Source organism: Sinocyclocheilus grahami, unplaced genomic scaffold, assembly GCF_001515645.1.
Source record: "Sinocyclocheilus grahami isolate Dianchi unplaced genomic scaffold, SAMN03320097.WGS_v1.1 scaffold455.1, whole genome shotgun sequence".
Taxonomy (NCBI): domain Eukaryota; kingdom Metazoa; phylum Chordata; class Actinopteri; order Cypriniformes; family Cyprinidae; genus Sinocyclocheilus; species Sinocyclocheilus grahami.
The window spans coordinates 617,231-641,269 of NW_015505634.1; the positions used below are offsets into that span (position 1 = coordinate 617,231).

The window sequence follows — 24,039 nt, forward strand, 5'->3', positions numbered from 1 at the left end:
TGAATTAGGACATTTAGGCTATCCATCTAATAGTAGCCGTAGAAGTTAAATCTTACTGTAGTCTTCAAATCTGGGTACTGTCTTACATTTTAAAATTACAAAGGGAGTTTGGTCCCATCAGGCTAACCTGACAGTCACGACTCATGCAGCTGTAAGGTTTTCTTTTTCCTTTGTTTTTACTCGCGATCTTTACAGCACGCATTACATTACGTATTTCATGGCACACTCGTTTTATGCGTATTTGGCGACACCTATTGTTGTGGGTGTATTATTGACATGTCAAAGTCTAGACCCTGAATATAAGACGACCGCGTTTTTTCAGATGTATTTCCAAGAAAAAAACATTGTTTTATAGTTGGGTCAATATCGTAATGTTCTTTTTAGCAACGTCATATGACCCCTTTAATAATAGGCTACTTAGTAAAAAGATCTTTAAAATCTTTATGTTGTTTCTACATTAATTTGGAGGTTCATTGTGAAATTATGACAATATTAAAATGTGATTAATCATGATTAACTACAGAAAAATGTGTGATTTTTTTTTTTTAATTGATTGAAAGACAGCACTTAATGTTAACCTTTTATAGATTTTAGATTTCAATTTAATTTCTAATTGTATAGGTCCCCCCAGAAAGAGATCGGGATGGCCCCCACCCCCTTGGCCCCATTCAAATTTTCAATTCGATAATCCAGCCCTCAAATGACACTAATTGAATAGCCCTTCTCTAATCCGTTAACATGGGTGCGGAAAAAATATGCACCACATACACACTGCAAACTGAGTATGTGTGAAACAGGCATAACACGATGGCCTGCTCCGTTTGCTGAAAGCATGCAAAGGACAATGCTTTTTAGGGACAAAAAAAAGATAAATCAATAAATTTTGTATTGTTTTTTTCTTGTAAGTAAAGGAAAGGGAAAATTAAAAACATTGTAAATATGTTTAGTCATTGTAGTGCAATGACTGCCTGTTTTTGCAAAAAGAGTTTCATGGCCGGTAAAAAAAATTTTTGGCCGGTAAATGTTATCACGCCATTGTGTGGCAAAAAGTTGCCATCTTTCCTCCGTTGCATCCTCCTCTCTTCCCTCACCTACCCATTTATCATCTCTGGATGTGAATGCAGCAACTGACACTTTATGTTCTACTTTAACCTCTTGTCTAGATGATATTTGTCCTCTCTCCTCCAGACCAGCACGGGCTACCCCGTCAAACTCCTGGTTATCCGATGTTCTTCGTGAACATCGGACCAAACTCAGGGCAGCTGAGAGAAAATGGTGCAAATCAAAAGATCCGTCAGACCTAAGTATGTATCAGTCTTTGCTTTCATCTTTCTCTGCTGAAGTCCATACTGCCAAATCTTCATACTTCCACAACAAGATCAACAGCGCAAGCGTCTGCTAAATGACTAAATGTAAATGTAAATGTAAAAAGTTAGTTTTAGGCCCTGGTCATGCAGTATCGAAGGTCGGGCCAGCTGGTTTGAAAAAAATCAGCGCTTCGCATGACTCTTGTGTTTGACTTTACATTGACTTGGATGTGTGTGTGTGTACCAAGCGGCAACCTCTCTCTCGTGAAGCCAACAAGGAAGTGACTTAAAGTGTAATTCGTCAACTGGCCGCTAGAGGCTGGCTGCAAAAGGGAGGCAATACAATAGACTCCCCATGTTAAAATGCCCAATTTTACAGCAGAAAAAAACATGTTTGCAGCCTGGTTCAAAAAATTATTTTGGTCTATATAGCTAATTTTGGCCTTCATGACAACTGTGAGGGGGGTGAATTTTTTTATAACTCATCCGTTTAAATTACATTAAGCCTTAAAATTCTGCATAATTAAGGGCGTGGCAAATTTCGTTGCGGGATTGCGCATACATCGCATTACTCATTCCCACAGCTTTCGACTTTAAAATGAGGGAGATTACTGCAAAACCTTTATTCAATATAGCGTGTAGGTTAGATGAGTAAATAAATCCACACAAACCATCAGATGAAAACAGCGTGAGTGATTCAGCTGTACCGCGTCTTCTCTCTTTGACTTTCGCTTCACATCGACGCATCTAGAGCTGCTGCACGCTGCGATAGAAGACTTTAGCTCGCGTTTCGGGACAGTTGACAGAATTGTCAATTGCCTAATCGGTCATTGTTGCATCGTCACAAACATTTATTATTTTCATATCTTTTTAAGCCATTCGGTACTCGCGCTCTCCAGAGGCGCGTGCGCTCACAGTCACATCCAAAGCGCGTACTGCGAGAACCAAATTGAGAAAGTACTGTCGGGTTTGTCTTAAGTTGATGTAAACAGTTGCTAAATAAAACGCATGGGTATCAGTATTGGATCCGTGAAATAAGTCTTGTGACAGCAGCCTAATAAAGATGTGCCGTCTTTTATTAATGTTAATCAAACAACAAAAGACAGAGAAAATCCCTTACTGCTCGTGACTAAATAATGTTAATTTACAGTTTATTCAATTTCTGTAGCCTATTTAAAACACGTTCATAATTTAGAAAATGTAGTTAATACTTGCACATTAATTATTTATTTGATCCACCCGCGACACACCCGCAAATAATCAGAATGCATTTTTTTATTATCCGACCCAGCCGATCCGCGGATTATCCGCAGCGCCCGCGGATATAAGCGCCATCCGCGCATCACTAGTGTGTACACACTTATTTGGGATTCAGTAGAATAGTTTAGAATAACCTCAACACCAGACAGAAACTGAATGCACGTCACAACTCTATTGCATTTTCTAATGTTCTAGCTGGGGTCTCAGAGACCCCAAACAGCTCACCCAAAATATTTTGCTACTACTCACGTCAATTATTAATTATAATAACACACTTGTGTATTTTATATTATTGATCAATATGTGAATCCACTGACTGGACTACGCATGACACGAGTTGGCACAGATTAAAAACTTTTTCAAAACATCGCGATGTTTCATTAGATAAATTATCTGTTAAATAACATTATTTATTTAACACACATACTTATTTACATTTCAAATTTGCCCATATCATACCTGTACATACAAAATTGTCTATATTATATATTGTGTTTTTGCTTTTTTGTACATTGTCTATTTTTATATTATTCTTTTTTATTATTTGTGTCCTGTCTTGTCACTGTCATTCTGTTGCACTGTGGAGCTTCTGTCACTAAAACAAATTCCTCGTATGTGTAAACATACCTGGCAATAAAGCTCATTCTGATTCTGATTCTGATATGCTGGAGAAACGAGAAACCGAGTCTGGCCACCAGATGTCGCTAATGCGCACTGTGTTAAAAAGCTTCGAGTAATGAACCGTTACCCCAAAGCCGCAAATGGTTCAGAAAGCCTCGGTTTCCCATCACTACATTTTACATTACACACACAGTGTCCTCATAAACCATATATTCAAACACACACATGCTGGCTGCACCGATTACCTATAGTTGATCTTAGATCTGCGCATGTCCGGTTCATAAACTGCATTTCTGCTGTCAGCTGTGAGTGCACAGACTGACACATTTTTACACAAAACATTGAATGGTGTTACTCGAAAAAGTCTATTCTACATTCATTACACTACTATAATACAAATATTAAAGTAAATACCGCTGCCTGAGAATCTGTTCTGACGAAAGTCCTTGCCTGGTGGTGCTCGCGGTCGACTTGTTGTGTGCTGCGCAAACGTTCTGAAACGCCAATGAAAACTTACGTTCCTGACGTACGTGTTGCAATGTTTCTCAAGTTGACTTATGGGAAATGAAGTTAACTTCAACCCTCCTCTCTGAATTTCACCAACAGAAATTATGTATGGTGCACGACTTTCCCCGCAACGGAGAAATACTGTGAATTTTATAGCACACGCACACACACGATGCGTGTGTGTGTACCTACTTAACCATATATTGGGGACAAATGTGTACCCAAAAGTGAGCTTAACCTGACAAAATCTCCAAAAACCTCCCTTTGGGGACGTTATCATTTGTAAAACTGGTCAAAAAATAAAGTAAACTAAGTTGTTTTGGGGTTTTTTTTAATTGTAAAATTGCAGAAAGTTTTCTGCTAGGGGTAGGTTGGTGTAGGGCAGTAGAATATACGATTTATAAAAACCCACATAGACATGCAAATGCCACACAGAAAGGTCTCCTGGCTCAGCTGTTACTTGAACCATACTGCACAACTTCTTGTCCAGGCCATTGTAGTTTCTAGGCTGGACTATACGGCAATGCTCTTCTGGCTGGACTCATGTGCAATCAAACCTCTACAAATTATTGAGAATGCAGCATGCCTGGTCTTCAAAAAGCCTAAAGAAACCCACGTCACACCTCTCTTTATGAGGAATTGCTTGTTGTATTCCTCTTTTTTACTTTGGATAAAAGTGTCTGTTAAATGAATAAATGTAAAAATAATGGAAATGAATAATGATAGCAATGTTTTTCACCAACTAAGAGACATTATTAAAATCAAACAAATAACTTTCTTACTTAAGCCCGTCAACCTTGTCATGGTATAGGCCACCAACCACACACCTTCTGAATTCTCTGTATTAGGCAATTCCTTCCTACTGGTTACAGGTGTATAGCCCATCTTGTTGATGTCAGCCTTGAGGTCATGTTGCCAGGTGTTTCTTGGACGGCATCTTCTTTGTTTTCCTTGGTGGTTCCACTTAAATTCCACTGAAGTGCCCTATTCAAACTAATCTTTTCTTCATGATTTCTTCTTCAGCAGGGGAGTTTGTGGGTCATTTCCCAGAGGTTGGTATCACTGTTGGTGTCAGGCCAGCAAATCTGGAGAATCCTTCTGAGACAGCTGTTGATGAAGGTTTGCACATTACTGATGGTCATTTTTGTCATCCTCCAGGTTTCAGCTCCAAACAGCAACACTGGCTTCACGTTATAGAGTTGAACAGGCAGATCTTAGTTGCCGAGGACAGGTCTCTGGAGCTCCAGATGTTCTTGAGCTACATGCAGGCAGCTTTTGCTTAGCCAATCCTTGCCTTGAAATCTGCATCTGTGCCATTGGTCAGTGATGCTGTTGCCCAAGGTGAAGGACTGGACTTTTTTCAGGGGACTTCCATTCAGCATGACTGGATCCTAACTTGTGGATTTTATCTTGAGGATCTTGGTCTTATCTCTGTTAACGGTGAGGCCAATCTGAGATGAAATATTTATCACTACATCAGTTCTTTCTTGCATCTGCTGTTTGTTGTGGGAGAGAAGTAGGCCTACAAGGTCGTCAGCAAAGTCCAGATCCTCGAGCTGGGTCCATGTGGCCAACTGGATTCAGTTCCTTCACTCTCTAGTGGATTCCTCCATAATCCAGTCAATGGCAAAACGAAACAGGAAGGGTGACAACAGGCATCTTTGTCTAACTCCTGTTTTCACCTGGATGCTGTTGGTGAGCTGCCCTCCATGGACTCCACAAAACATTCCATCAAAAGATTTTCTAATCAGGTTAACCAAGCAAATAAACAGGTGAACATATATTTTCACAATATGTCAGTGTTTCTGTTCCCTGTGGTCTAGATACACTCTCCGGTAGCAGAGTTAGGACAACATTGTTGTTGTTGCCATGGTGAAACGTAGCTAATCTGGAAACAGTCCAAAGTCTTCAGGAAAGCTGATCTGGGATTCTTTGGGAAAATATTATGTATCATGCTTATTATTGGCTACATGGCATTAAAATTAAATCAGAAAAACTGAAATTACCTGTGGTTTTATTTTATTACGCATGCTTGCGCCTCCTAACTAATCTCTTTTTTATTTATTTATTTTCTTTATTTGATAGTTTTAAACAAGTATTCAACCAGACACGTAGGTATGACCTTTTTTTCTGTTTGCAATCCACATTAATAAAGTAAAGTGTAGTGTTGTTGCAGTTTTAAAAATTATCGTTAGATGGCGCCAGATGACCAAAATGAGAAACATACCGTATATATGAAGTTTAATGTTTTATTGGATTGCAATACCTTTAAACCCCCATTAAAAGTAAGCTCATAAATATAATTTTTAGCAAATTAGAGCTATTTTGAGTCTCTCTCGGAATTATAACAGTCAAATGCATCAAGTGCATCAAGTGCTTGAAACGTGGAATAGACAGGTCTCTAAAGCCTGCTGACTTAAATACAAAAGGGTATCTACTCTTGTCCAAAAGAGGGCGCCGGAGAACTTCAGGTGATTTCGAGGGAGAACATTTACATGACAATATTCTCTAGCCTAGAAAATGTCACTCACATTTCATGCTTGGCAGTTGGCACAAAAGTTTAACAAATGATTTTAATGAAATTGTCAGTAGTCCTGTCAATATTGATCAAGAACTAACCGATGTCTTGAATGAGCAAATCTCGGAGCTGTTTTTGACGGACCTGCATTTTAATGGAGTGTTTTGAAGAAACAACATCAACGTAAAATTCCATGTTCTATTTTTCGTAATAAAATGTCAGTTTGTAGGCTATAGGCTATACTTAATTATAAGTATTAAAATATAAACACATTTGTTTTCTTGATCCCAATGATATCTCTGACCACACGCTTCAGTATGAAACGAGTGCATACATTTCTGCACTTCATTAATTTGTGCTTAAAGGTCTATCGCCTTTTGAAATTGCTGTCTAATTTAAATGCACTTACGTTTGATTTTCATTTTGAAATTCTTTCTATAAACAGATGTCCTTCTGATATTGGCCTGTAGGTCTATAGTAAAAAAAAAAAAAAAAACTACTGGCTACTGGATAGGCTTATTTCTCATTTGGCCTATTATTGGTTATTTCCCAATACCCGCATGTAGAGTTGGGGGGTGGGGGTATGTGTTATTTGTTGTATGAGTGATATTTGTTTTATTAGCCTACACTTTGTATTTTCATAAGCTTACAACTGTTCCCCCTTTTTGTCCATTAGTTCTATTATTATTATTATTATTATTATTATTATTATGCTGTTAACAATGGCGTGAAAAATTACCAGTGCTACCTTAAATTTGTAAAAATGTATTTGATTATTTTTTTAAGGAATAAACAGCTTTTATTTTAGGGGCAACGAATGTAACTACAGTACGTCATCTGAAAACACACGATGTACGATGCATGTACAATATATAATCTGAAAACACTGATACTTTTTAGGCATGCTGACTGCACAAGATTTTAACATTTTGACACTTAAAACAGCAGGTTGGAAAAAAACACACTCTCGCTGCTTTCTCTTCTAGCTAATGTGCAGCAGGAATCTCAACACTGCTTTTACCTTTTCTAGGTGTTGTTGCCTTACACGTGCCAGTAGCAGAGCGCATGCGCCATGAGGTGGTCCTCTGTTTTTATTGCCAGGTGAGTAGATTTTGTTCAGGTAAAGTGGAATTTTGCTTAAGGACACAAGACCCAATGAGATAACACTGTGTGATGTACCACATTCAGAAAGAAGACACAAAAATGTCATTAATGGGCAAAATGGGAGACTGGCAGGTACGTTATCTTCCTTATAAGGTATATGAGGGTGATGAAGGAGCACGTTTTACTTTTGTATATAAGTGAGAATTAAGTCGTCTACACGGTAACTTTTCAGAAAGGTTTTACAGACAGTATTAGTCATTAACCAATGTAAATAAAATGCTAACCACAAAAGCTGTATAGTTCACGCAGGTAGGTTTGCGTTCGAGACGGTGAAAGATAGGGTGAAGGTAAAGGCGAGACAGCGGTGAAAAATAATCTCTTGATCAGATTTCTCTAAAATAAAGCACGCTCAGGGTGGCTGGTGAGAGAGTCCAAATTTGTTGTTAGATATTGGATACGCAGGCTGTTTATTTCATTTTGCACACTGGTGTAAATATTTTAATTTGACTCACTCATTTCCGATATTATTGTAATTTGGTCATTTTGTGCAGGCCTACGTAACGCATTTTCCTATAGTATCATGAACGGGAAAGACTTGATTTATTTATTATTTTCTCTATAAACTATTTTTTCCTGCAATAATAAGTCAGTGTATTTTTTTATTTTATTGTGTGTGTGTGTGTGTGTGTGTGTGTGTGTGTATGTGTATAAAACACGATCCTCAAGTTGATTGTTCCCATTATGACATTGTAAAAAATAAAATAAAATAAAACAAACAAGAAAGAAAACCAGAAAATAAACGCGAATCAGTTATTTATTTTGTCAATATAACACCATAAATAACTGACAGACTATGTCCATTTAGATACGAATATTGTGAATGGACAATTTTCCCACATTGAAGATTACCAAATAGTGCTAAGAATGAAGACTAGTTTTGCTTTTCTTTTGTGTGATTGGTTTCAATGATGCGGACCCCCCAATCAATAAGCAGCGAACAACAAAGCAGCACACCCATCTATTTCTATTGCGCGTTTTCTTTGCCTCTCTTAATCGTCATTGTGTCTTTCAGTTTCTTTCGGCCTCTCATTAATGACAACTGGACTCACCCCACCAAAAATGGTAATGGAGATAAGAGAGAGACAACGCCTTAGACTCGGCGACCTGTCTCCTGACCTCATTCACATTTAACAAGCCATGTTGTTGTGTTAATTATTTACATTTATCAAATTGCGACGTTACACGCTCTAAATAGATGTATATCTACTGGAGAATCGGCTTTTTTGCATAACACTATTGAGAGTATTTTACAGGCTCAGGCTCACTATGATTAAAACAACAGTTTACAATTGTCAGACTGGAATCAGTGTGGTTTTGCCCACTAAATCACGTGCATGCTGCAGCAGTTTAGCATTGTTCAATATCTAGGTTGCTCAATTTTACAGGTTGCTCTTGGGTCGAAAACCTAGAACTTCTTGAAGAATGCATGTATGCAAAGCGTGTGGCCTTTGATAAAAAAAGAAGATGACGAAAAAAAAAGAAAAATCTTTCTAATGGTTTGGGTTGTACTTGGCATATTAACTTCGCTCTGAGTTAAACCAATTGGATGATTAATTCAAAAGAAAATGTGAAGTCATCCTTCACCACTGATTTTAACCCCTGCATTTACAGTTCCCTTTTGAAATACAAATGGAACTCAGTAAAGCTTACTGGAATTCTCGATGCAGTTTCTACCTGTGTATATTCATTGGCTTTGGTCTCTTGATATGCTAATGAGGGTTATTACAGTAGCGCTCGAGTCTCTCTCTTCCACCATTAGAGGGAGATCTGAGCGCGCAGCTCGAGCCTTGTGCACTGTGTCAAACTCAAGCTAAGGCGCACTTCACTCTATCCACAACCAATGAAAATGCTTTGGAAATTAACTGATAATATTAAATATGAAGACTGCGAGGTAAGCGGCTTAACCAGGCTTTTAATACCAAATATTGCATGATATTTACCATAATTCTGAAAGGTTTAACTTTTAAATCGGTAAGCTTTTTTTTTTCTTGCTGTGTGTACAATTGAATTCAACACAAGAACAAGTGATAAATAACATACTGCAATACAGCATGATCCAGAACACATGTAATTTTCCATAATAATAATAATAATAATAATAATAATAATAATAATAATAACATACACGTATCACACATTAAATGCCTGTAGACGTTCTGTAGTACAAAAAAACAAACAAACATTAAAACGTTGTAATATCGAAATGTGTATGAAAATAGACAATAAACAAACTTACCAAAGGTAAGTTTTGGTAAACAATCAAACGCATCAATTGCAGTGGATCATTTCGTTTTAAAATAAATATATTTGTCTTTTTTTTTTAGTTCTTGCTTGTCTTCCCCTCTAGTATTTGGCATGATTTGTTTGGTGAATGCAGTAGGCTAATATATGGGAGTAGTTTTCGGAGTGGTGAAGCCAGTAAAACGTGTTTTCGCTCGTTTCTGGCGAATCACACACGCCATGATCAGGAAAGAATCTCTGAACTCCGCGTGTCCTTATGAGTTTCTTTCTCTCGACGCACAGACTCGCATTAATTGTAATAAGTAATTACATGCTGTTTCATAATAATCGCCTATGACATGAAAGCTTAGAGGGAAGCGTGTAGAATGAGTATACATGCGTAAAGTTAGTTGCATATTTGCTCTGGCGGTGAGTTAAGCTGCATCGGCGTGTGTTGATGTGTCTTGGCCGTTGTTAAACTCGTGGTGAGGGATTTTAGTGGGCCACGGAGCACGAACAGACGAAGACTAATGTGAAAAACAATGAGGTAGACGAACATCCAGTGAACAGTGAAAATGTGCCAGCCCAGATGCCCTCAGCGTTTGCTGGATTTTCACCAGAATCAGACGTGCACATTGTTTCCTTGCTTGTGTTCTTCCCCCCTCGTTCTGTCTTTCTTTCACTTTTGCTTGCCCTCGAACCTTTTAAAATGTTTCCCCGCTCTCTGATTCGTCAGACGCAGGAGAATGTCCCTCTTTTGTCTCCCTCTCCCTCTCTCTCCCACTCACTCTCTCTCTCTCTCCTCATCTCTGATTAGATATACTGATTCCCCCATTCAATGGACGTCATTTAGTGCAGTCTGCCTTGAGTTGCTTCCTCGCTTCACGCTCGATTTCCGACCATTCTTCTCTTATTAAGTATTCGTGTAATATTAATAGTCATGAATATCTACCATTAGGAGGGCAGAGGAAGAGGCAGATCTGTGCTAACATGAGCTCAAGCGAGGGAACAGTTCACTGACAGAGCCGGGAGACGCCAAGGGGATCTAAGAAACTTTAGAGAAAAGCATTGCATCTAAACAGCAGATGAAGAACAGTGGGAATTTACCCAGATTCTGATGGATTATTGCTTTATTTGAACGCTGGCCACCGCCACTTCGCCCTACAATTATCGTTGGCTTGATTTAATTTGCACGTTTGCAATTTAAACAATTCTTGTCTTTTGAAGTCCTCGGAAATCCTCGCTGATGTTAGTGCACAGTTTTTCCGCGATGGTGAGTGACTGTCGGGAGTAAAAATCTGAAGCCTGCGCTCAGCATTTACTCTCCGATTGTTTGTTTGTTTTTTATTTATGTATAATTATTTTTATCCTGTCGTTGTGTCTGTTCCATCATGCAATCTGTAATTGGTTGCATAAAATGCTATTACAAAGACTTAATACGTGATGTGAGCTCTGATTATTTTTATTTGCCTCTCAGTAGGATCTTCAATTGCTGAATGGATGTACATTTTAATGTAGAATAACATATTATTCTATATGGATATTATTCTAATTATAATACAATGTTGTTGTTTTGATATTTTTGTTCTTGACCAGATTAAAGGCATGTTCGGATTTCTGTTTAAATAAATTACTAAGTGCGATAACAAATCACTCCTGTTTATCTATTTTTTCTCCTTAAAATTGTATATATATATATATATATTAACTGCACTAAAACAGCACTATATATTTCTCTACTAAGGATCGCCACGACGGGACCAGCAATGGCACAGCCCGGTTACCCCAACTGGGCAGCGTGGGCCAGTCTCCGTACACCAGCGCTCCTCCGCTCTCTCACACGCCCAATTCAGATTTCCAGCCGCCATACTTTCCGCCACCCTACCAGCCCATCTACCCGCAGTCTCAGGACCCTTACTCTCACGTTAATGACCCGTACTCCATCAACTCTCTGCACGCCCAGCCTCAGCCACAGCACCCGGGCTGGCCCGGCCAGCGGCAGAGTCAGGAGAGCAGCCTGCTGCACCAGCACCGCGGGTTACCGCATCAGCTGTGCAGAGAGTACCGTAGAGAAGTGCTACTTCCCTCGGGTCACGGCATTGAGACTGGACTCACGGATTCGATCCATATCCATGGAATACCTCACTCTTTAGAAGATGTTCAGGTAAGGAGAAAAGCTTAAATCTTATAACATGTCACCTCCATAACCCAACTCCATTATTTGGTGCTATTCTCTTTAGAATCTCGGAGAGTCAAATATCGGGTCACATATTTAAATTGTTCTTATTTAAGTTGTTTTATTAAATATATTACGCTAAGCCTAATGCACAACAGAACGGTTTTTGTCAGAATAAATTGGTGAAGTTGGTAAAAAAAAGTGGCAGTTTTTAAATTGTTGTTTGAATGTAAATATACTATTTAAATGTATATTTTGCTTGTGGTGGTCAATTATGATCGACATTTTTGTCTTGATGGCCAATGACGTTGCATGTTTTATGAGGAAAACCGTTTAGAAAGAACCTAATTTGATATAAAGTTCTATTTTAAACGGTATAGCGCGAGAAATAAAAAAAAATATTTGAAAAATATATTATTATTATTATATTATTATTATGTGTGGATTTTATCCTTGTCTGCTTGATGCAGTTGACCTGTAGGTTGAAAGCCTATTATAAAATATAAATGAGTTAATTATGTTGCACTGCGAAGATGCCATTGCTGTTGAATAAATCCATTTTGCTTGCAAAGTTGGAGGTGATTATTCCGTGCAGTGGTATTTGGTGTGCCATGGGTTTTAAAGGTGAAAGCTGGAAACGGTTCATTGGTTCCTGTTAATCATTGCCGCTGAAGACTGAATGTAATATTCATCGTGCTTCATTGAAATTTAGTCTTGTATGCTAATGAGCCTGAAGAAATGTATGATTCCTGCGAGATAAGGGCGAGGGGGTGGGGGTGGTGGACACGCAAGCAGACGCTGATTTAGTCGGAGGACACTGGCTTTCTGAAGTGCTGTTATTGTTTATGATCTGCTCCATTTTATGGAAAGCAGTTTTAGTAGAGTTGAGCTTTGATGCTAATTGGCGCATGCGTTCTTCCGGATTCTAGGCTTATGACAGGAAGGCTCGCAGTAAAAATCCAACTGTTTCAGGAAATTAAAACCAAAGGGGGAAAAATAGCCAAACACACAGACCTAGTCGGAGTATCGGATGTTTTAGCTGTTTTATATAGAACAACATTCTAATATTTGATAGCAGGACCACGAATCAATGACAGGGTGTCAATCGTTCAGTATCTTATGTTCTGTTAATCTCACAAGGAGGGCACATTTTGACGCACACATTTGACAGAATTCAATTATCTATTAGGTAATAGAAAATAAATGTGCGTTAGCAATGTCGGAATTGATAAAGAACGATGTCCTGCTCAATGGTCGAGGACGTTAATTAGGCTAGATGACAATTATGAAATATTTTATTACAGTAGCATACACATACTGACTCTTATTTTCTTCTAGGTGAAGCGGTGCACCTGGCCAGAGATTTTGGTTATGTATGCGAGACTGAGTTTCCGGCCAAGGCGGTAGCTGAATACGTGAACCGACAGCATTCCGACCCAAACGAACAAGTCCAAAGAAAAAACATGTTATTGGCATCGAAGTGAGTGCTATTGAAACTATTTATATGTCTATGCGCATGTCACTGTTTATGACAGGTTTTTTTTTTTTGCTTAATTGTCGTATTTTATTTAACACCATATTGAAATTTGCTTTCCGTTAAATACAGATGTGCCAATAGTATATCTATATAAGCTAGCTTTTAATAAATATGTCTGCATTTTGGAACCAAATGGTTTCGTAAATTAACATGTTTTTGCATTATTCGCAACCTGTAACGAATTAGTATTTTCCCGTAATTTTTTATTTTTTATTTTTTAAATAAATATTTGATACGCTTCATGTCGATTTTTATTCATTACTTTTTTTTATTCACTGCTCGCTGCGATGTATTCCTCTCTCGCTCGCTCTCTTTTCTATTCAGCACAGTTACTGTAATTGAGTTTAACTCTCCCTTGACGATTGCTCCATGCAATAAGCAGTTGAACCCATTGTTTCCCTCAAGTACAATAAAAAAAAAAACTTACTTTCACCTCTTGGTTCAGAGTACAAGATCATTCAAATATTGCAGGGAGCTTTTTGCCAAGCCAAATGACACGGAAAACAATGAATTCTCTTTCGTGTTTGAAGCGAATGTGTGTAGTTTTAGCCCTTGAGCAAGAGCGCTCTTTAAATCAGTCAGATGTAGAATCCAGTTGAAGGTTCAGTGCATTTGCCATTTTCATGCATTTATTTGTAGACATCACCTTACTTCTCCAAAAACAATGTCACTATGCTAAATATTTATGTCATTAAAATGCAGATCTATAGTTCGTTGAAATCATTTTACAGTTCGTTTTAACAAAATTGAGGGCATGGCACTTAAAAATGGCGTTAAAAGAAAAGCAGCATCCATGTCGTAATTTTACTTTTCCAATTAGTTTAGTCATTGGGTACACTTGCAGATGTCATGCCAGAACACGTATGCTTATTTTGTGCATTGCATAACTCATTTTCAAATAGAGGTTGATTGTTTATTGATAGCACGAGCCGGGAAATCAATCTCCATTCGAGCTTGCTGTGTTCTGTTCATGTACAGCAGACTTCTGTCATGGCACTGAGAAAAGAACTGCCTGCACAATATTTCACCGTAGTGGTTATTCGTTTAAAACAGTTTTTTTCTGTGCTCAGACGGTCTGTTCGACTCAGATGCAGTTGTTTTCAAATAACATGAACGGAGCCTAACTGTACATGTCCTTGGCATAATTGCAATGCACAGTGCAGCAGCAGGTGAAGCGAGGCATTGTCTGTCAAGACTGTTTTTGTTGGCTGCGTCTCAGATTGTGTGTGGGATTCTAACCTCGGGCACAATAGCTCTCTCAGAAAGGATACCCGGCTGTTCCTCCTGTTCAGGCGCAGAAAAACGGTCATGAATAGTCATTTTAAGGGAAATCACAATCATGTTAATCGTATTCATCAATATTAGGAATTCCTTCACGTGCATGTGTCATTAACGCTAATGTCATTGATTAAATGTGTCCTTGGCATAATTGCAATGAACAGTGCAGCAGCAGGTGAAGCGAGGCATTGTCTGTCAAGACTGTTTTTGTTGGCTGCTTCTCAGATTGTGTGTGGGATTCTAACCTCGGGCACAATAGCTCTCTCAGAAAGGATACCCGGCTGCTGCTCCTGTTCAGGCGCAGAAAAACGCGCATGAATAGTCATTTTAAGGGAAATCACAATCATGTTAAATCGTATTCATCGGAATTAGGAATTCCTTCACGTGCATGTGTCATTAACGCTAATGTCATTGATTAAACATATTAGAGGCTGAACAACTTTTATTTTTTTAACGCAGTGAAAGCATTTGTATATAGCTACCACACAAGCATGAGCGTTATGCCCTTTTATTTATAAAACAAAAACACCAGACATATCCCGTGTATTTACGTCAACGCATAAACCACATAGAGATCTTTTGAAATCTTTTGGAATTGTATTTATAATAAAATGCTCATTCCAGGTAAAGTGTTTCTCCCTAGGCGTCTCACCACAGCAGAGTTGTCACATTACAGTATGATGAGATGAGAAAATGAGGGCTTATTCCTTTCGTTAAGAGAGAGAGGGAGAGAGAGAGAGAGAGAGAGAGAGAGAGAGAGAGAGGGGCTACAACAAAGATATAGAAGCACATGTGAAGGAACAGGCACGTAGTCTCTCTCTCTCTCTCTCTCTCTCTCTCTCTCGCTCACTCACACACACACACACACGCTGTTATGCATGTGTGCACACACAGTGTGTGTCAAAAGAAGAGGGTTTGGGTATGAGAGACATTTACGCAAGCGCGTTTGGATTTGCTTCGTACTTGTAACCATTGTTTTATTTTTGAACTTGCGTTAACTTATCTCAGCAGGAACGAATTCCTCGGACTAATAACCTAAAACTTTTTGTGGGCATCCTATCATAGTTGCAGTATTGGTGTGAAATAGATGTTAGATGCGCACGCTCCCAATGAAAATATACTAATCATTAAAAAAAAGCAATAGCGCGACGACACTTTACTTTAGATGCCATATAGCCTAACTTTTAGGTGTAGGCTAATAAAAAAAAAAACCTTTCCTCATATATATATATAAAACGCGTGTTGCATGCCTACTTCTCTCTTCCTTGTTGGCTGGTACAATTTTACACACGTACCCTTATACCATGGTAGTTATGGCATTTTGCACATTTGTAGACATTCTACTTTAGATGCCATATAGCCTAACTTTTAGGTGCAGGCTAATAAAAAAAAAACCTTTCCTCAATTAAATAAATAATAGCCTATCAAACAGCGTAGATATATATATATATATATATATATATATATATATATATATATATAAAGCGTGTTGCATGCCTACTTCTCTCTGCCTTGTTGGCTGGTACAATTTTACACACGTACTCTTATACCATGGTAGTTATGGCATTTTGCACATTTGTAGACACTTTAGACATTTACTGCAGTGGGTTTAGACGTTAAACCGGATAATTTCCACAAGTGCCTCTTTATATCTTTTAAATTGTATCTTTCAAGCTATCTTTTAATTTTAAGGGTGCCACAGCTATAGGTTAGATGGTAGGCTATTTGACAAGCACCTTATAATGATACACATAGCATGCAATATTACATGCGTTCACCTTGAGCCACTAAATATGCACATAGTTGTTTATTTATAACTTACCGAAAGCCCTGATTAGGCCTATTTATTTTGCCATATTTATTGATAACTTTCAGCGCAACGACAGCGTACAAAAAAAAAAAAAAAAAACTTGATATTGGAGATGCTTTGGGGCTTAGTTCAGCACCTTTGGACTTGACAGCTCCCGTAAAGAAGGTTTGCGTAATACTGAGCAATCTACAGGCTAGTTTGGTACTCTGCTCCTCCGTAAAATAACGTTCGAAGTAATTTAGGATGATCTTAAGAGCATGATTTGAACCATAATCGGAAAACCCGGCACTTATTAAAATATCATATGATTTGCTCTGTTGTTGTGCGCAAACTTATAAAGTGAAGTTAATTGAACTGAAATACATCGCACGGTAGTTTTATTTTATTTTATTTTTTTATTTTAAGAATAATAAACTCAATGTGCCATAGCAATATTTTTCACTTTCGTTAATAAAAATAAATGAAATGCAGGATGCAAAGTGATAAATAAAATTGTTATGGATGAGCAAAACACTAATGAAACAGATGGAAACAAATAGCGGTAACGATTTAAACAAGTAAAATATTTATTTGATTGCGGTTACAAGATATAGTCTACTGTCTCACACCGAATGACTGCTTATCTAAACCTTGAAGATTAGGAATGTTTTAGGAAGGAAAAACCGCAAGGTTCGGGACAAATGGCACACGTCCCCAATCGAATGAAGTGATTCTATATCAATGATGTTTTCAATGGAGTGCAAAATGGTTAATTGTTTTGGACTCGTAACTTCATCACCCCCTCAACTGACCCCTCCCGAATAAATTGAGTGGGTCCCCTTAATGTCAAAAGAGGTCAGAAGCTTCATCAAATCACCCATAATTACTTGAGACATAAAGTAATCGATTAGATAACTTTACGTGCCTTTGAATAAACAAATTATTCCAAATAATTGGACACTTCTATAATTCAGAAATTTTGCATTTAGCCCTGATAAAATTAATCTCTCTCTCTCTCGCTCTCTCTCTCTCTCTCTCTCTCTCTCTCTCTCATTCAGCGCTTGCTAACATTTACATGATTGCCAAAGAAGTAACAAGAAACAACACTAATAATAATAATAATAATAATAATAATAATAATAATAACATCTCTGAAAATAGGCTACTTTGATTTGACTGTATGGTTCTTTTTACTTGATGTTCCAATATTCTTCAAATCCGCGTAGAGTAGCCTATTAGTTTCTGGACTTATACACGTATAAGTATATAGGTTATAATAATATAATTATACCTTTTGAGTGTGAAGAAAATAAAAGCTATATAAGTGCAATAAAGGGAGAAATAAAAGAACAAACGGAGATTAAAAAAAAAAACAGATCTAACAAAGAAACAATGTTGAATTAATTTGATATAGCTAACTATGTATTTTAGGAACTCATCAATTCAGTGTTAATTCGATTTACTTTTCAAGTTTTCGGTCATTAAAATCTTAACCGAACTGCACGTCCTGACCTCCTACATCCGAGTTCTTCACACATTCGTGTGCACCCCACAATAAGGCGTCCACAACTGTTATGTTTCGCCCTTTTCCTCCAAATAGTTGATATTCTAGTTTCTGCCTCCTTCTCTCTCCTCTCATTCTCTGAAGCCAGCCGGGGGGAGTGTCGCCGCGGGCCAAACATATGCTTCTTTCCATTGCACTAATCCAAATTCAGCGTGCAGGAATAATTGCTGGAGTGGCCGTGCTTTCGCAGGGCTTTGTCCCGCTCTGGCTCCCGTCAGCCAGGCACACGCCATTTCAATCAACTGCTTTTTGAGGGCTGTCTCTTTTTATCAAACCTCAGAACCTCGCCAGTGATGTGAACATTTAACAAACCGCTTCACGCTTCAACAAAAGCATGTAGGCTACATTGCGTACGAAGGGACCTGCAGTCTCTCTGTGTTTGCTTTGTGTATATCCTTGTTGGTTGGAGTTATATTTATATAGGGTTGTTTATCCCAATTTATAACCCGTCTCAAAGTGATGACTCGTTGCGTTGATCACTGTGAAGTTATCAAAAGCCAAATTTAGTGATATTTAACAAATGCCAACACTATCCGCACATTGTTTATGGGCTATTTCTACTTGATCTGACACTTAAATGATAGTAGTTATAGCCTAGATATTATTTACTAGAATTAAACTATTTAGATATAACAACATACGGAATATTTTACAGTGAACAACCAAATCAATGTACGCTGATGTACGCTATGTGAATGAGGCTTCTTGCCTGAAAGTTGTCCTATTTATCAGGTACAGTTAGTGAATAGATGATGATGATGATTATTATTATTATTAGCGGTACACTTTATAAATATTTAAGTTCTGTGTTTTTTTCCTGACTTGTTGAACGCTCTATTTTACTGTCTTAACTTTTTCTGTGAAACAGCGATGGAAAAATTAGTCGGCCCATTTGCTTGGGAATCGCATGTTTTCACGGAGAGGGGATAGGGAGAAAGAAAGAGCGAGAGAGAGAAAGAGAGAGAGAGAGAGAGAGAGAGAGAGAGAGAGAGAGAGAGAGAGAGAGAGAATTAATAGACGTGATAATTTGATAATTTAGAAGAACACTATTTCATGTGGCTCTATCTGTTCCATCAGAGCGCAGCTGTGCTGTTATGATGAAGTTTGATGATTGCTGGGAAATCGCAGCTTTGATAGAGAGAGAGACAGAGACACAGAGAGAGAGAGAGAGAGAGAGAGAGAGAGAGAGAGAGAGAGAGAGATAATTAATAGACGTGATAATTTCACACTAAAGAAGAACACTATTTCATGTGGCTCTATCTGTTCCATCAGAGCGCAGCTGTGCTGTTATGATGAAGTTTGATGATGATGGTCTGAATCTTCCTCCAGGCGACTCATAGCTGCAGGCAGTGCCAGTGCCCGACCCTGATAAACGACTTAAACACACACACACGGGCTAGCCAGATCACTTTTGTTGCTCTCTTCATTAAAAAAAAAAAACAATACACATAGCCTACTCTTTCCCCCCCCCCCCCCCCCAGTTTGGCTCTCTGCACCTTTACCGGACATATTTATTTAAACATCACAGATGGTACAGCACAAATGTGAATTTGTTTAAATTAGAATGTATTTGGTAAAAAAATATGATGTTTATCAAACTTTAGATGACAAAATAAATCTAACATCTATTCAGCATGCATGGATTTCAGTACATTATTTATAATGTGTTTGTAACTAAATGCCTCGTAGGATAATTCCAATACAATATCAAGAATGTGGTTTACATTAATCGGTGCTATATATTTTGCTTGTATTTATTTATCTATTTATTTATTATTTGTTTGTTTGTTAGTTAGTTAGTTAGTTAAAACTGTTAAGATTACTCAGACAAACTAGCAGAAAGAAAACATCAGGCACATTGAACCAATTATCTTATTAGTCAAATGGAACGTTTTCAACTCACCATTAAGACAGAAGAAAAAGAAGAAGAAGAAGAAGAAGAAGAAGAAGAAGAAGAACCTGCAATAGCGGGAAGTGCATGAAGAAAAAAAAAACATTTTGCTGAGCTGGTTATTTCAGCATATTTTAGACTAGAACAAGCCCTTAAAACCACCAATTTGAATCATAACAGGCTTTTTACATGCGTTTGTCACGTCATTCCAACAACGCGTTTAAACTGGAGAGCTGATGCTGGTTGACATTTATAAACCAGTATTTAGATTATGTTTTATTTGGTTTTATTATTAATCTCGTTTGAGCCTGTTTAGACCTGCAGTTAGCGTCGTCCGTTTCACCGCCAGAAACGGACACTACACTGTAAAAAAAAATCCGTAAAATTTACGGTAAAAAACCGGCAGCTGTGGTTACTGGAATTTTATCTTAAAAATACGGTAGCAACGTTTTGGGTTTTACGGTTTTAACTTAAATTTACAGTTAAATACCGTAATTTCATTAACTGATATAATGTTAATATACCAACCTATTAAAGTACTGAAATCTGTTTTGTACCTTTGTAATACACTCACTGATGATGAGAAAGTCACATGATGAACCAAAGCCCATCACAAGCAGCTTTAAAAAAATAACATATATAGAAGTTGCACAGTGTCATTCACACAAACGCTAAACACCATCATGTTAACTCACATGAAACTGAAATAATGCAATAAACATTCATTTAACAACATTAGGTGTAACACACAACCCTAATATACAAAACAGATAAGAAAAAACTAAGAAGAAACATAGTTATTTCAACAAAAAAACATCAAATTTGAAATCTAATGCAGGGAATTCTGGGAATGTCAATTTACGGTTATTCACTGTAAATTATACAGTATTTTTCACTTCCAAAAATGGTATACTACCGTAAAATTTATGTCCAATACATGTAATGTCCAATACAGTTTTTCACGTATATAGTAGGGGAATTTACCGTTAACCATTTAACAGGTTTTTACTGTAGCATTTTTACAGTCTTTTACCGTTAAATTCACGGTCATTTTTTACAGTGTATTCTAAAATTGCTCCTTTTTATGTACTTCAAATCAAAATAAATAATCTGTGTTGGCTGTGAATGAAATCCCGTTGCTTTGACATTGGTATAATTCTGGTTGTATAAGAATGCAAAGGAAGCTGTGAATAATTAAATTAGAGGTCATGATCAAAATGTAAACCTTCTCAGAAAATGCTGAAACAAAGAGTCTGTTGTATCAAACATCTAATTACTTTTTTGCAATGTTGTGCGTTTAGAGAAGTCTTCCAATCCGCTTCCAAGTTAGAGACATCTGAAAAATAAAAAATCACCAAGTCAACACAGTGCGTGGAACTATATTGCCCGCTGTTTAACATTGTTAAATGGATTGAAAGCCTTTAGTCCCCGAAGTTTTTTTTTTTGCAGACATTTTTTTTACAGCACCTTACAGTCCTAATTTCCCTTGTCTTTTCTTTAAATGTCCACACATTAGGTTTTCTTGAAAATCTTTCAGCTTCTGTGAAGGTTTAGCCTACAGCATAACACTTCCAGCCAACACACACACACACACACACACATACACAGGTTTGTTTTATGGTTTATGGGGACCCTCCATAGGCGTAATGGTTTTTATACTGTACAAACCGTATTTTCTATTGCCCTACACCAACCCTGCCCCTAAACCTACCCCTCACAGGAAACTTTCTGCATTTTTAGATTTTCAAAAAACTAAATTCTGAATTATTTATAAGCCTTTTGAATTATGGGGACACTGAAAATGTCCTCATAAATCAGCTTCTCGTTGTAATACCTATGTCATACCCATGTTATTATACAAATTTGTGTCCTCATAAACCACATAAACATGCACACACACACACACACACACACACACACTGCCATTTGAAATACATTTGATCTGTCAGCCTGTTTCTCCTCATTCTTGCTATTTTGCCAGAAATCTTTTAGGGCACGAATAGAAGATGCTCAGAAGGAATGATTCTGAGTCATTGAAGGTGTTTCCCAGCGGTTCCCATCTAACCCACATCTCATCTATTGCATCATTTCATCTACATGAAACACTGAACCTGTTCAGCATATCATTACTAAAAGAAATGCAAACATCTCGGGAAAGAAGTATAAGCTGTCACAAATATTACTGTAAATTCAGGCATTTTAGGGTTTGGTTTATTTGGATGATTTTTATTATCAGATTGATTTGTGTATTGTTACTGAGCCACTATTTCATCAGAAAGATGGCAGGTGAATGCTTGGAAACTTGCAGGATATGATTCAACATAGAGTATGCCACTTGTTAAAGTTGTGATTTGTCATTTTATCAACTTCACGATATTAACTGTGTGAAGAAATAGCCATACATGTACCTACAAAGGAGACCAACAGCAACAGCAACAACCAAGTGTGGATAGACATGTAAACACAACAAAAGACAGTTACTCTGTCACTTCCTTCATTGACGTTTGTTATCAAATGCACAATAAATATCTCATCCTTGACCGTGTTTAAAACAAGTTTCATTAAATTACTCCATTACTTGTAGAGCCTGAGGCCAGAGAGCAGCAGGAGAGAGAGCGAAAAGAGAGAAACAGCGAGATAAAGAAGGGTAGAGAGCTGTGAAAAGCTCATTGATAATTAAGTGTTGGTTGCTTACTGTGTGAGGCGTTGCTGTACTTTGCTTACCAATTCAATGGCTGTTGGTCTTCTCCTCGGTTTGTGTCAGCATCACGCACTGCCTAATAGGCTTCAATTAGAGCAACGGGAGCTGGGGTTAATTATGACTTAACACATTTGATTGAGTGGATCAGATCAGCAGCGATGGTGACTCAAGGGGAGAGGGATTCATTTATTAGTCTCTATTTGTGTCCTTGTTTCACAGTGTTAAAGACGGCTAAATATCTTCTGTGTGGGACTCTCCATGCTTTTTGTGTCAGATCACACCAGGCGCATTTGCGTGCCACATTCAAACCATGCGCTTTGCATGTCCATAACTGCGTACACCTGCCCCTGTGGACTATCAATAGCGTAATTGGATATAGGCAAGAAAATAAACATAGGCCAACATAACAATAATGTTTGCAGTTAGAAATGACTTAAGTCACAGATTATGAGCTTTATCAAGAATAGGAGGTTTGACCCTGAAAGCGTCTAACCATCCCAATGGAAGCCAGAACTTTGCCTGATTACTGACAATTCTGGAAAACTCTTCTGGCTGTCGAAAGATTCTGTTGCTTCCCTCGGGACATCATCATGGCATCACTCTCCAAATATTCTCGAAGGTTAAAGTCATCCTTCAGTAACAAATTCTAACTTACAGCCCAGAGACACAAAATCAAGGAACCATCACTGAAGAGTAAATATTTACAGTGGTAGACTTGAAAGAGTGGGAGGGAAAAGAGAAAATGTAAAGACTGAAAAAGGACAGCAAAAAGAATGACAGAAAAGCAAGTGATTTATATCAGGCAAATTGATCGCAATCATTATGCCAAATAAGTGCCTTCCTCCCACTGTTGAACAGATCCGCACAATAAAAGTAAGTTGGGAATGAAGCTTTTGACAGGCTGCTAATGAATCGCTGTAGGCCCATCTGCCTCAATGCAAACAGAAATGTGGTTGGATCTCGTGAACTGTTACCAATGTTACTGTAAACAATAATTGTCAAACATATTTACTCGCAATCATTTTAGCAGATGTCACGGTTTATGTTTCCGCCCGGCTTTTGTATCTCTCCTTTGCAGACATGCCACTTGCCCTGAACACACTTTTTGCTTGAATATTGAGCAGGTATTTGCAGAGGTGCTTCGGGGCACAAGGTTGTGAGGGGGAGAGAGGTTAAGAATGGATGTAAAGCAAAAGAGAAGGAGATTATCTGGCCCCCTCATCAGGAGAGCAGCCCACTCCCTACCCATGATACCCTGAGGCCTAGGGGGGCAGCCCTGCCTCGCAGTCATGCACCTCTTTATCACCCTAATCTGTTAATTGTGGAAGCTCAATTGGCACATGGTGGCTTTTTATTACAGCCTACCCGCATTAACCAGACAGAGACAGCAGTAGAGTCTGAGCAGCCCCTGCGTCCTGATGTCCTCCACCCCTCCCTCTTATTCACTTTCTCTAGCGTCAGCTTTAAATGGGCTTGGCCCAAAAGGTGAGTCTTTTTTTGAGACTG

The 24,039-nt window shown here is 38.0% G+C and overlaps 2 protein-coding genes across 5 annotated transcripts in view; one reads left to right on the forward strand and one right to left on the reverse strand.

Moving 5' to 3' along the window:
- LOC107552663 (transmembrane protein 14C-like) overlaps nucleotides 1–9,695 on the reverse strand; it is a 23,824-nt gene extending 14,129 nt beyond the window's left edge. The window contains exon 1 of one of the 2 annotated variants that reach the window (XM_016234603.1): nucleotides 9,614–9,695. In XM_016234603.1, the coding sequence (XP_016090089.1) occupies nucleotides 9,614–9,646 (33 nt within the window). In that variant the 5' untranslated portion in view covers nucleotides 9,647–9,695. Of the gene's footprint in view, nucleotides 1–3,602; nucleotides 3,721–9,613 lie in introns of those variants that run through there. The other variant, XM_016234604.1, reaches the window with a different exon arrangement.
- LOC107552662 (transcription factor AP-2-alpha-like) lies at nucleotides 4,814–11,847 on the forward strand. 3 transcript variants are annotated; one of them, XM_016234600.1, is made up of 5 exons: nucleotides 4,814–5,467; nucleotides 5,781–5,806; nucleotides 7,244–7,314; nucleotides 7,402–7,449; nucleotides 11,342–11,847. In XM_016234600.1, the coding sequence occupies exons 1-5, from the start codon at nucleotides 5,319–5,321 to the stop codon at nucleotides 11,777–11,779; spliced, it is 732 nt and encodes a 243-aa protein (XP_016090086.1). In that variant the 5' UTR covers nucleotides 4,814–5,318; the 3' UTR covers nucleotides 11,780–11,847. The 3 variants fall into 3 exon arrangements, with proteins under 3 accessions (XP_016090086.1, XP_016090087.1, XP_016090088.1); XM_016234601.1 differs by lacking the exon at nucleotides 7,402–7,449 and having other exon boundaries at nucleotides 4,816–5,467; nucleotides 11,342–11,846; XM_016234602.1 differs by lacking the exon at nucleotides 4,814–5,467 and having other exon boundaries at nucleotides 5,787–5,810; nucleotides 11,342–11,836.
- The last annotated feature ends 12,192 nt before the right edge of the window (nucleotides 11,848–24,039 follow it).